Source organism: Pseudochaenichthys georgianus, chromosome 11 (assembly GCF_902827115.2).
Source record: "Pseudochaenichthys georgianus chromosome 11, fPseGeo1.2, whole genome shotgun sequence".
NCBI lineage: Eukaryota > Metazoa > Chordata > Actinopteri > Perciformes > Channichthyidae > Pseudochaenichthys > Pseudochaenichthys georgianus.
The window spans coordinates 22,115,363-22,126,694 of NC_047513.1; the positions used below are offsets into that span (position 1 = coordinate 22,115,363).

Sequence of the window (11,332 nt, forward strand, 5' to 3'; positions counted from 1 at the left end):
TCTGTAACTTGGAGGCTCTGTATCTCTGTGCCGGGTTGCCATGGAAACTAAAGTGCGAGGGTTGGCATGTGTATAATCTCATATGGAGTGCGTAACCCAGGTGATAGTTGCCTAGTAACAGGAGGGATGAGAGGAGAATTGGGATGGGAGGCTATGGTGGCGATAAGCAGGTGTTTGGAGACGTGTGTCTTTGTGTGTGTGTATCCTTGCTGTTTATGCCTCCTGAGCTTTCATACTTCTTACTACTTCCCTGCCATGCACACACACACACACACACACACACACACACACACACACACACACACACACACACACACACACACACACACACACACACACACACACACACACACACACACACACACACACACACACACACTACAGAGAATGCCTTGTCACCCTTTTCAGCACAAAGTACAGAATTTGTCTGTTTTTTTTATTTAATCAAACTACGCAGCGTCATTTAAATGACATTTTGCTCGGTAAATGTTCTACACAGACGGTTATGATACTGCCATGTTATTTTGGTCATTTTATTTGACAGCATGAGATTCTGGATGTTGTCTAAATAGTTACCTGTTTTGTTTTGCTCGCTCTCTGTTAGACCCTGTATAGGTGTGTTTTAGAAGATCTGTACGAGTTCCCCACGCTTGAGAAGGACCTGAAGGAGTTCCAGAAACTTCTGCGTCGCCGACAGTAAGTATTTTCGTCTCTGTACAAGACTTTGTTCTTCATTGACTGTCACTTTGTGTGTGTATATTGTTTCAATTTCACACCTACTTGCATCCCTGTTCACCGTTGTGCGTCTTGTTTCCCTCTTATAGCACTGTCGATGACTGCCCTCCAAACCAAAAGGTAAACCAGAGAAGGGAGGTTAGATGCAAAGCGATACATCCATGAGTTCAACTGTAATACAACTATAAGCAATGTAGTATGAATACAGAATTGAACATCTCCACGTTTCTTCTTCTCTTTCTCTGTCAGAGTAAACAAATGTATCAGCAGTTGAGTTTGAAGGAAAACTGTTTGCAACCCCGAAGTCCTTCGACCGATACTAGAGAGGGTGAGTAACACACATGCACACACACATACACAACACAAAATGATACATTATGCATAATGACAGTCCATGAATTTTAATTTCAATGTGTCCAGGCAAATTGCTTCAATTCAACTCGTATAATTGTTTGAAGTACTTAAATCAAGTAAATACTTGGGTTTTTCTGAATCTGCTTCATTTTGATCTACAGTATTTCAGTCTTTTCATGTGTCAGCATATTTACAGTATATGTACCATCTTCCAGTTATTTGCTGTGTGTATGTGAGCGCTGACTCATACCTGAGTGTCCACACACACCCGTCACTGGAGGCCCATGAGCTGCTAAGGATTGTGAGTCTGAAGATGGACAGGACAGAAGAAGACATGGTGCTTGCTGTGGCATCGCACACTGGAGGTACACACACACACACACACACACACACACACACACACACACACACACACACACACACACACACACACACACACACACACACACACACACACACACGACGGACAATGTTAAGTTTGGTTTGTCAGAAAATTGATCTTTGATTATTTTATAACCATAGAACTATCACCTGCAGCAAACAATATTTACATTATTTTGGATATTTATACTAAACATTCATCCAATACTCGAACTATTTGAACAGTTTGTTTATTTATTTAACAATTAGTTAATTTGCTTTTAATAATCATGAACTATTACTTTTAGTAAACATTAACTATAGATTGTTAATCCGCTACTTTTAGCTACTGTTAACTATTTTAACCGTTTAATAGCTTCCATCAGCTAATGTGACCTATCTGTTTATTATTTACTTACTTACTTAAATTGTTCATTAATTACTTTAGGCCATCCAATGTTCTGCTTTTATCTTTATATTTTAATCAATTATCCATTTTCTTTGCTTTTTAAAAATAGGTTTAGCTTGTCCCTTAGCAACTGCATGATTTGCGACCCTCTTGGCTCTGAATGGTTATAATCATCCCTCTTGTTGCTTTGTCTCTGCAGAGCGGAGGGTCTTACAGCCCAGTGACTGTGTGTATTCAGAGTCTCTGACCCCACAGGGAAAGCTGGTGGTCTGTCGCAGGGATCTCAATGAGATTATGGTATGTAAAATCTCTGTCCTACTTTTTCTTTCTGTCATTCTGTAACCAGCCATCTTTCCATATTTTCACAAACATTCATAGAGGCTAAAAGATGCAGCTTGTAGGTTTAAAGCTAACCTCTCAATATATAATTATTTGGCATTTTACTACATTTGATATTATTCTTAGCCTCTGTATCATCTTCTCGCTAAATCCAGCATGAAAGTGTGTATTTTAAATCCCAAACATAAAATGTTTCACAGTGTTACTACGAGTCATGCATTTTAAGCAAGCGAAACTCTTAGGCAAGGTGAATTGTATTGACTCTGACTCAATAGGAGAGAAAAGGAGAATGTTGGTGTTGCCAACCGTGACGGCAGTATTGGAAAGTTCTCTATTAGGGCAAAGTGTACTTCTGTAATGGCGTTTTTTCACAGCGGAGCTTCAGTGGTGAATGCTTTGAATCAGTTTTTGCAGTATTTGGCTTTTCAGAAACTGCAGTTTATTGGATGTTTGTTTCTTAAGGAAAGATATATTTAACAGTCTGTAATCAACAAGCCATTAGATAAATACCTATTTAACTGTCGTAACATACACACATGTTATCTTATTGAGCATGTTGATTTCAGAGTTGCCTGTGAATAGACAACACCTGTGTGTATGTAGTGTTGTTTTGTGTATACCTTGTCCTAACTTTTTATTTGTGTGGTGTGCAGCCTCCCTTAACGGACAGTGCTGAGCTAAGCAGGAGGACGGTGCGACTCTTAGGTATTAACACCTGGGATGTGGCAGCTGCTCTCACACACCTGGACTGGAGCCTGTTCAAATCCATCCACGAGGTATACTCACACACACGCACGCACGCACGCACGCGCGCGCACACACGCATGCAAGCGGTGTGTGCACATCGTTCATAATAAAGTCATGCTCATTGCAAAGATTGCTTGAACATACCGGTAAGCATTAAAGATGCAAATGCTCAAGACTTACTAGGTCATGAGAACATAGTGTTCTTTCGCTGTCAGGACGTGCTGAATGTTTTTGTTTGGAAAAAGTTGAAATAAACACTGTTCTGTGGATGATACTGTATCCTCAGGCACTCTACACCATTTCAATTCATTAATATGAGCATTTGCTTGAAAAAAACAACAATATGTCACCGTGGAGTTTGAAAATTGGACCACATATTTTAGAGCATTTTTCTAAAACGCTTGAGGACTTTCACTCACACGTTTCCTCTTTCCACTTGCAGCAGGAGCTGGCGTACTACACCCTGAGCCGTGTGCCCGGTACCGGCCACACGGCGGCGCTCTCCGTCCTGCTGCAGCGCTGCAACGAGGTTCAGCAGTGGGTCATGTCCGAGGTGCTCATGTGTGCATCGCTCAACAAGAGAGTACAGCTGCTCAAGAAGTTCATCAAGATCGCAGCTCAGTAAGAACGGACACACACACATTCTCAGACATATACATAAATAAAAGTGCATTTATCGACAACATCAAGATTTCAACGCTCTATGGTGTTAATCATTTTGATACCTTCTGTGTATTTGTAGTTGTAAAGCCCAAAGAAATTTGAACTCTGCATTTGCCATCATTATGGGGCTTAACACAGCAGCGGTCAGTCGACTCAACCAAACCTGGGAGGTGTGTTTTTTACGTTTTTTTTATTCATCCATACATAGTATTGTATTTTAAATCAAAACCAATGACCAAAAATCTTCCTTTTTAGAAATGTCCAGGGAAGTTCAAGAAGATTTTCTCAGAGTTGGAGCTCATCACGGTGAGCCTTACTCAACATAGATGGAGCTAAATGCAGAGCTGGAAATATAATTGCATTTGACTTTATTTTCAAATGTTTAATTCTCCTCTCCTCTTCCAATCCTTTCTTTAGGACCCATCTCTGAACCACAAAGCCTATAGAGAAGCCTTCAAGAAGATGAAGCCTCCCAAAATCCCTTTCATGCCTCTTCTCCTGAAAGGTATCATCTCTAACCTCTACACACACACACACACACACACACACACACACACACACACACACACACACACACACACACACACACACACACACACACACACACACACACACACACACACACACACACACACACACACACACACACACACACACACACACACACACACACACTAATAATGATTCACCTCCTCTGCTCTTAGATATCACATTTATCCACGAGGGAAATAAGACTTTCCATGACAACCTGGTGAACTTTGAGAAGCTGGTGAGTTGGGTCAGTTTTCTGAATCTTAATGCGTCACAAACAGCAAATGCCACATATACTGTAAGACAAGTGAGTTTTCAAATTCTCCTCCAGTAACAGCATTCATAACCAGATGAAATGCATCAACAGGTGATTGATTGAACACATACTTGGTAATTCACCCATCATACTCAAGGATGGCAGGGAACTAACGTGCACATTTCCCCAGGCAGTCCCAATCAGGTGGTGGAAAAACCCATCAAAAACAGGCTGGATCTAGTTTGATAACCACAAGCTGGCATTATTTGATAATAAGTTCAGGGTTGAGTTCAGGGTGGCCCTGTTGAGTGTCGTTGGTAGTCAGTCACCTGCCCAAGTACCTCTGTGTCATCTGTCTTGATAGACAACCACGCTGCAGAGGGAATATAATGGTGTTGCTTTGCTTTAAAATAAATCTTTGTCAACTAGGAATATTTATTTTGTAACCATTTACTTCCTCTCGAACACTTAAAAGAAAATAAGGTCACGATTCAATAGCTGAAGCACGTTCGTCTCATTTTGAATAAAAACTGCTGAAATGTTAATGTTGGTGCTGTCAGGCAGAAAACCCTACCCTGAAGTATTGGACCATGACTGGGGGTTTTGTACTGATGCAAACATGTTTTTCTCCTGAACCAACAGCACATGATCGCAGACACAGTGAGAATGATTCGGCACTGCCAAAGCGACCAGCCAGGTGAGTGCGTTTGAATTCTGCTTGTGCAAACGAATCCTAACACAACAACTTGTGAGACAGGCTCTCCAGGCTCATTGTCTCCCCCTTCTGTTAACTTTGGATGAAATATTGATGCTTAGATCCCTTCATTGGGAGGTATCTACTGCCACCTGCTGCTGGGTTAGTGTGCTGCAACTTATGCAGTTTCTAAGCAACCATTCCCAGACAGTCCTTTTCTCTCTTCATATGGCCATAATACAGTCTGCGTTTGTACCAAATGTGTGTTCTTTCAGCAGAGAGAGAAAGCTCTTCATTGTGACGAATGTGCGTGTTTTGTGTGTCTCTTAGGCAACGAGGTTATCGGGGTCGACAGTGCAGACGTGAGGGCGAGCGTTCACTACCTGCACATTATCGACAATCAACAGACGCTTTTCGAGCTGTCCCACAAGCTAGAGCCGCGTGCTTAAAGACACACAAAACGCACGTACCTTCAAAGACACCAACACAACACACCGGACACAGCAAGATGGAATGCTAGCACCGGGAACGTGTGGCTTGGAAGACGCTTTGTACAGCAAAATGCCAAACACTCAGGCATACACTGCAACGAGATCAGACTACCAGCAGTGGTGCCAAGTGGACAATAAGGTGCCACATGTTCTAAAAAAAACAACCTCTGAAGACATAGAGCTGCACTGTTCTTAAACGGCTTTATAACATAGTGAAATGTGTTTATAAAGGATTTACGGTCAAAGGATTTAAGTTGTAAACACTGTCAGTTTGGCAAGTATCCAAAGTTCAGAGAGAGACGAGGACGCTGTAAGTAGTTTGTACAGTATCTATTGGACTGAATATGTTTTTGTGGTGAGCTTTTGGTTATTTATGAGCCTGTTTAGCAGGTGGAATGTTCCTTTATTTCTGTCTTTGAAGTCGCGTCCATCCCCTGGAGGTCATCAAGGACTTGACGGCCTCTTCATCAGACACAAAGCCAACCATGAAGATAAGTTTATAATCTTTTAGCCACAATCTACCACCTTAATGGTCTCATATTTCATCCTCATATCGCATACCTGCCTGGTGATGCACGTATATCCAGGATACTTGCCTTAGTTGTTAGGTGTATGATGTGGAGCATATTTATTTTTGCTATTGTGTGGATATTATGTAACACAAGCAGGAGTACAACACTAAAACAAACCTACAGAACATCTTCTACCTGTTTTACACTAAGGCTCTGGCTTTTAACAAAACACGAGCGGCCTCAGTGAGTGAACGGTGTCTGGCATGTGGAGAAAAGGTTTCTTTGGGACTGACTGACGTTGGAAGCACTGAAGCTCTCATGAACGTGGCCGACTTCCAAAACCGTTGGTGAAATCGTGACATTTTTTGTTCTCCTTGTTTTCATTTTAAAGTCCTGGTTGACTTTAAGCCAACTGCTCCTCATGCCCTCTTCTCTATGATGTTGTTTAGATTGTATTTCAAATGGACCTATAGACTTTTTCCAGTGCCAAATGTCACATCAAGTCCTGCAGCACAGAGTTCCTGGTTTATTATGGTCACTATTATCAGTGTCTTTTTTGTTTTCACCACAGTGTCATTTGCTTAACTAAGCCCCCAAACGATTGGTCTGTGTTCATGGAAAGCAGACCAGATGTTTCCAGATGATTTTTGACATTATGATGACTGATATCAGGGTCTGTGTGGTGGTTTTGGATTAGGACAAACAGCCCTACTATATTTTTCTCTTTTTAAAGCCTTATGTTAAATTATGTCAAGCGATAAGCCAAGCACATGAGGAGATTTTGACTTTTTATTCTTACTGACTGAAATGTCCACATTATTCAGAAGTCTTGTGTAAACTCTGAAAACACAGGGTGTGGAAAGAATAAAAAAGGCACAAGTGTGATTTAGTAAATATGCCTGGTAGGAGTTTTACAGCTTTATTTTTGCCTTGCAACCACTAACTAGTGTGGACTGAAAATGTATCTTCTCTGAACCAACAGATCCTAAATATATATTCCTGTTTACATTGCCCCGACTTGTGAAAAACAGGGACCACCCTGAAAAGAAATGAGGAGCAGCATGAAGGGAATCATTTAGAAATGATAAATGAGTTACAATGACTCGTACAAAGAGACATGCTTTAGATCCACAACATCATCTGGCAAACTATAAATAAGTGTTTGTGTTTATTTTGTCCCTGCCCTGTGTCTGTAAAACGCTTAGCCTGTCACATCAGTGCTACATTTCTGCTGAGTAGGAGAAAACATCCAAAGGCGAGATTCCTAAATGTTATGTTAGCGATGCATGTATCGCATTGTTTGGATACTTTTAAAACACGGGTGGTAACGTGCAATAGTAGAAGTAGTAGAAATGTTGTTGCCACTAGTGTTAATCATCATTTCAACACCAGAGCAGATCATAATTAACCGGTGGACTGGGATTTCCAACTGTTTCCGTGCCAAAAACATCTTTTGGTTCAAAAAGATCAGAGACGATTTAAGGTAAAGACTCACTAAATATAATGTGTGTGTTTTGAGCAGCTTAGTCATTTTCTGTGCAAAGACTCGTTTGACGACTCTTAACCTGTTGTGTGTGTTGAGTCTTGAGATCGATCCTCTCCAGGAGTTGTTCATATCCACAGTCACACATCTACTCAAACTATTCAAGATTATTAGAATAATATTCATAAATTCTGAGTGGATTTCCTCTTTAAAGTGAGACTATGTAGCTTTTGCTGCAGACACTTTCTTCAGGCAGGTATGGGATGATGCTAGTTGCTAAGCTGTTGTTCATCAGTTTAGCATTTAGCTAAAGACTAACCTCTGTAACAGTGGCACATGTGGAAGAGTCACGAGTCAGCAAACTGACTGTTTGTTATATATATTTAGTGACGTAAAGTTTTTCAACAATAGCCACAATGAGGCTTTAGCAGCAACACAACCCGGACTGTTGAATTGGACAATTAGTTGTTAAGCGTTGTATTTATAAGATCAACAATGTGTTTTACTTCTCTTAAAAGAGTTACAAAGTCTCATTTGAAAGATGCATTTTGTGAAGTCAGTGATTCTGTAGATCTAATAAATTAGAGCCGGGGTCTGTTCATATTCAGTGTCATAGAGAGGCCTTGTGGTAGTCATTTTATACTAAAAACCTATACATGACGCACACATGCACAAACACTCCTCTTTTCTTTGTGTTCATAGAGCAGAAATACTGTGTTATATTACCTATTTATTGTTTTATGTATTTTTGAGGTGACAAACGTTCAGGTGCCAGAGGTTCAGCAAAGTACAAGAGCATTTTGAGAAGAAAAGATGTTTACGGTTTGAATGCTCGAATGTACCCGTTATGTTTTGTGATCACGCTCCTCTCTTTCCTCTGGTGCTGTAATGGACAGGAAACCAACAGGAAGGTGTATTTAGTGTTTTAATGGCCATTCTGTGAAGTATTTTTTTTTTTTTTTTTAAAGCAATGTTTAAAACTTGTTTGCATGTTAAAATAAAAAAGTTCACAATTCAAGAAAGGACACATTGAAGGCTTTGTACTACTGTAATATTGTTTGTGTAAATATATGCCCATGTTTGGTATGTAGATTTCAGTTGTAAATGAGAAGAAAAGTCAGACAGAAGGCAATATGTCTCTCCTTGTGTCCCAGCAACCTTGTTACAGCTGAAGCCACATGACTTTTCTAAAGCAGTGTTTTACTACTTCAACATTTGACTGAAATGAATAAATCATAGGTTTTATGTGACATCTCCAGGTGAGCTTGTGGTCTTTTTTGGGTAATGTTCATATTCTGTGTAGTTGTGTGAAACTTTACCAATGTTTTGTGATTGTACTTTGCACAGTAAATAATTGCGGATGGGACTTTGTCTTTCTGGAATACCCGACATTACACAACCATAGACAAACATACTGAATACACAAACATTTAAACTGCAAATGTATTCATCCTTATTTCAACTCCTAAGCTTAGATCATAATGAATCAAAAGGACCGGAAAGAGATACCATTTTAGAGCGTCTTTTCATTCATTAAATGTATTTTTAATATATTGTTCATGTATTTTTAAGGGGACATAAGTGCCACGTTCAGAGGTTCAGAAATGGGCAAGTGCATTTTTGAGCAAACTACAATGCTGGAATATAAAAGTACCGGTTAAACAAACATATGAGTCACAACAGAAAGTGTTTGCCAAATTCAGTGACCAATAATATTTGGCCAACAGTGCATCTCTGATGCATATAAAAGGAAGCAGCCTGTCACTTGTCACAGAATCTCCATCCTATCCAACGGTTCAGTTCAACCTTAACAGACAGAGACGGTGACATCATCATGCAGGCTTTTCTCTTCCTGTTGGGCCTGGCTCTCTGTGCTGTGTCTCCTTCAGAAGAACTAGTCGTGGAGCCACAGCAAAACAGCTGTCCCCTATTCTGGTCTATTTTCAGCGGCCGCTGCTACAAGTACATCGCCACACGTTTCACATGGGCTGATGCAGAACTCCTCTGCCTTTCACAGGGAGGCAACCTGGTGTCTATCCGCAGTCAGGAGGAAGATAATTTTGTCAAAACACTGATCAAAAACTTTGACCCTGCTCAGGGATCTGCCTGGATCGGACTCAGTGACATCCACAAAGAAGGAACGTGGATGTCTTCTGATGGGTGTGCAGCCAAATTCTTCTCCTGGAGTTCAGGAGAGCCAAACAACCATCGACGAAGGGAAAACTGTGTCCTAATCAACTTTGGTTCTGCTAACAAATGGAATGATGTCCCATGTTCTAATACTTATTCCTCAGTTTGTGCATCTCGCATAACTTGTGATGTTACATAATGTCTGATTGAACCAGGTCACTGTAAAACTGTTAAGCTTTGGACCACAATAAAGACATGAATGTACACTTATGTGTGTGTAAAGAAGTCATTTTACCAACCTTCATTTCCATGAATGTTATATATTGACACAGGTAATTCGATTGAATACGATCTCAAACTTAAATGAATGAAAACATATAAGTGTGTGTTTTTATGTGTATAAAAGTGTGCATTTTTCTTTGTAACTATATGTTGTATTGGCTTTCAAAACAATTAACAAGATACTGAAAAAATACATAATTAAAAAGAAATGACAATTATAGTTAATTAAATTAAAATGAATAATTAAATTCAAAATTATAACAAAAACTAATAAAAACAGGAATAACAAACAATATATAAACCAATAAATAAAATAAATTAATGAAAACAATCCTTTAAATATATGTATTACTATTTTTTTTTATCTAATGGGGTAAGACTCATATCAAACTGTCACCCCTCACCTTTCACCAAAACAATTATATACATGTCAAGTATAATAATCTTTCCTACATCAAGATCATAACCAGGCCAAGTATTACTGTATAGATGCTTTTCACATATCTGATCATAAAGACATTAATGTCAAACATCACATTACATCTATACCTTTATTATATAATCATTATTTAAATAATCATTCACATTTAGTATCAATGTTTCCCTCTCCATGCTACTGCCACTATTGCAACTTCATTTATTATTTATTAGTATTATGTATTACATATATATTACTATCAATCATAATATATTGTTTCACTTGCCATGTTCAGAAGTTCATCAACTGCAAGTGCATTCCTGAGAATAAAGCAGGTTTGAAGCTTTAAAAAGTACTTTGTTATGTTTTGTATTAGTAATCTTCACGTAACATAAACTTGCACCAACAAATGTTAATCAAATAACATCAGATATAATATGATTTCCATTTATATATGCTTGAGAAAACTACAATTCAGGTTCCATTTTCAAAATGCATTGAAAAGAATAAATCCTGTTTGTGGTTTGAATCTGTACAAATATTTGTTGTTCATTTTTTGGCCACTTGAGGGCAGTAGAGGAAAAAGTCAGTGTCTTTGTCCTATGGTGTTAAATGCTGTAATGGAAAGGGAAGCAGAAAGTGTGTGACTGTCAACTGCACAACCTTACAACCTCGCTGCTGCGCACCTGCCCCACCACCTCAGCTTCTGGCCCTGCGTCCTCCTGTAGGCTCCATGGGATTGTTATTTAATCATCACTCAATGTATGTACATTTGTAGAGTGATGAGGCCCGAGCCTAGATGCCAAATTCAAACTAAATGCTGCTTCTAATAAACATTACAAATGTAAATTGTCTCACTGAAATGCATCAATGGTCTGACATCATCCCAAGGACACAAATTGAGCCTTGTTTATACATTTGGAGAATG

The 11,332-nt window shown here is 39.3% G+C and overlaps 2 protein-coding genes across 2 annotated transcripts in view; both read left to right on the forward strand.

The window, feature by feature from the left end:
- rapgef5a (Rap guanine nucleotide exchange factor (GEF) 5a) overlaps nt 1-8,937 on the forward strand; it is a 43,923-nt gene extending 34,986 nt beyond the window's left edge. Inside the window, exons 14-26 of the mRNA XM_034094196.1 lie at nt 605-696; nt 825-855; nt 985-1,063; nt 1,305-1,454; nt 2,058-2,155; nt 2,851-2,973; nt 3,387-3,565; nt 3,687-3,777; nt 3,863-3,913; nt 4,025-4,112; nt 4,312-4,376; nt 5,037-5,091; nt 5,419-8,937. Coding sequence (XP_033950087.1) covers nt 605-696; nt 825-855; nt 985-1,063; nt 1,305-1,454; nt 2,058-2,155; nt 2,851-2,973; nt 3,387-3,565; nt 3,687-3,777; nt 3,863-3,913; nt 4,025-4,112; nt 4,312-4,376; nt 5,037-5,091; nt 5,419-5,537 — 1,221 coding nt within the window. The 3' untranslated portion in view covers nt 5,538-8,937. The remainder of the gene's footprint in view (nt 1-604; nt 697-824; nt 856-984; nt 1,064-1,304; nt 1,455-2,057; nt 2,156-2,850; nt 2,974-3,386; nt 3,566-3,686; nt 3,778-3,862; nt 3,914-4,024; nt 4,113-4,311; nt 4,377-5,036; nt 5,092-5,418) is intronic.
- A 403-nt stretch (nt 8,938-9,340) lies between these two features.
- LOC117454919 (lactose-binding lectin l-2-like) lies at nt 9,341-9,974 on the forward strand. The gene has a single exon (XM_034094197.1). The coding sequence runs from the start codon at nt 9,409-9,411 to the stop codon at nt 9,901-9,903; it is 495 nt and encodes a 164-aa protein (XP_033950088.1). The 5' UTR covers nt 9,341-9,408; the 3' UTR covers nt 9,904-9,974.
- Nucleotides 9,975-11,332: the final 1,358 nt, after the last annotated feature.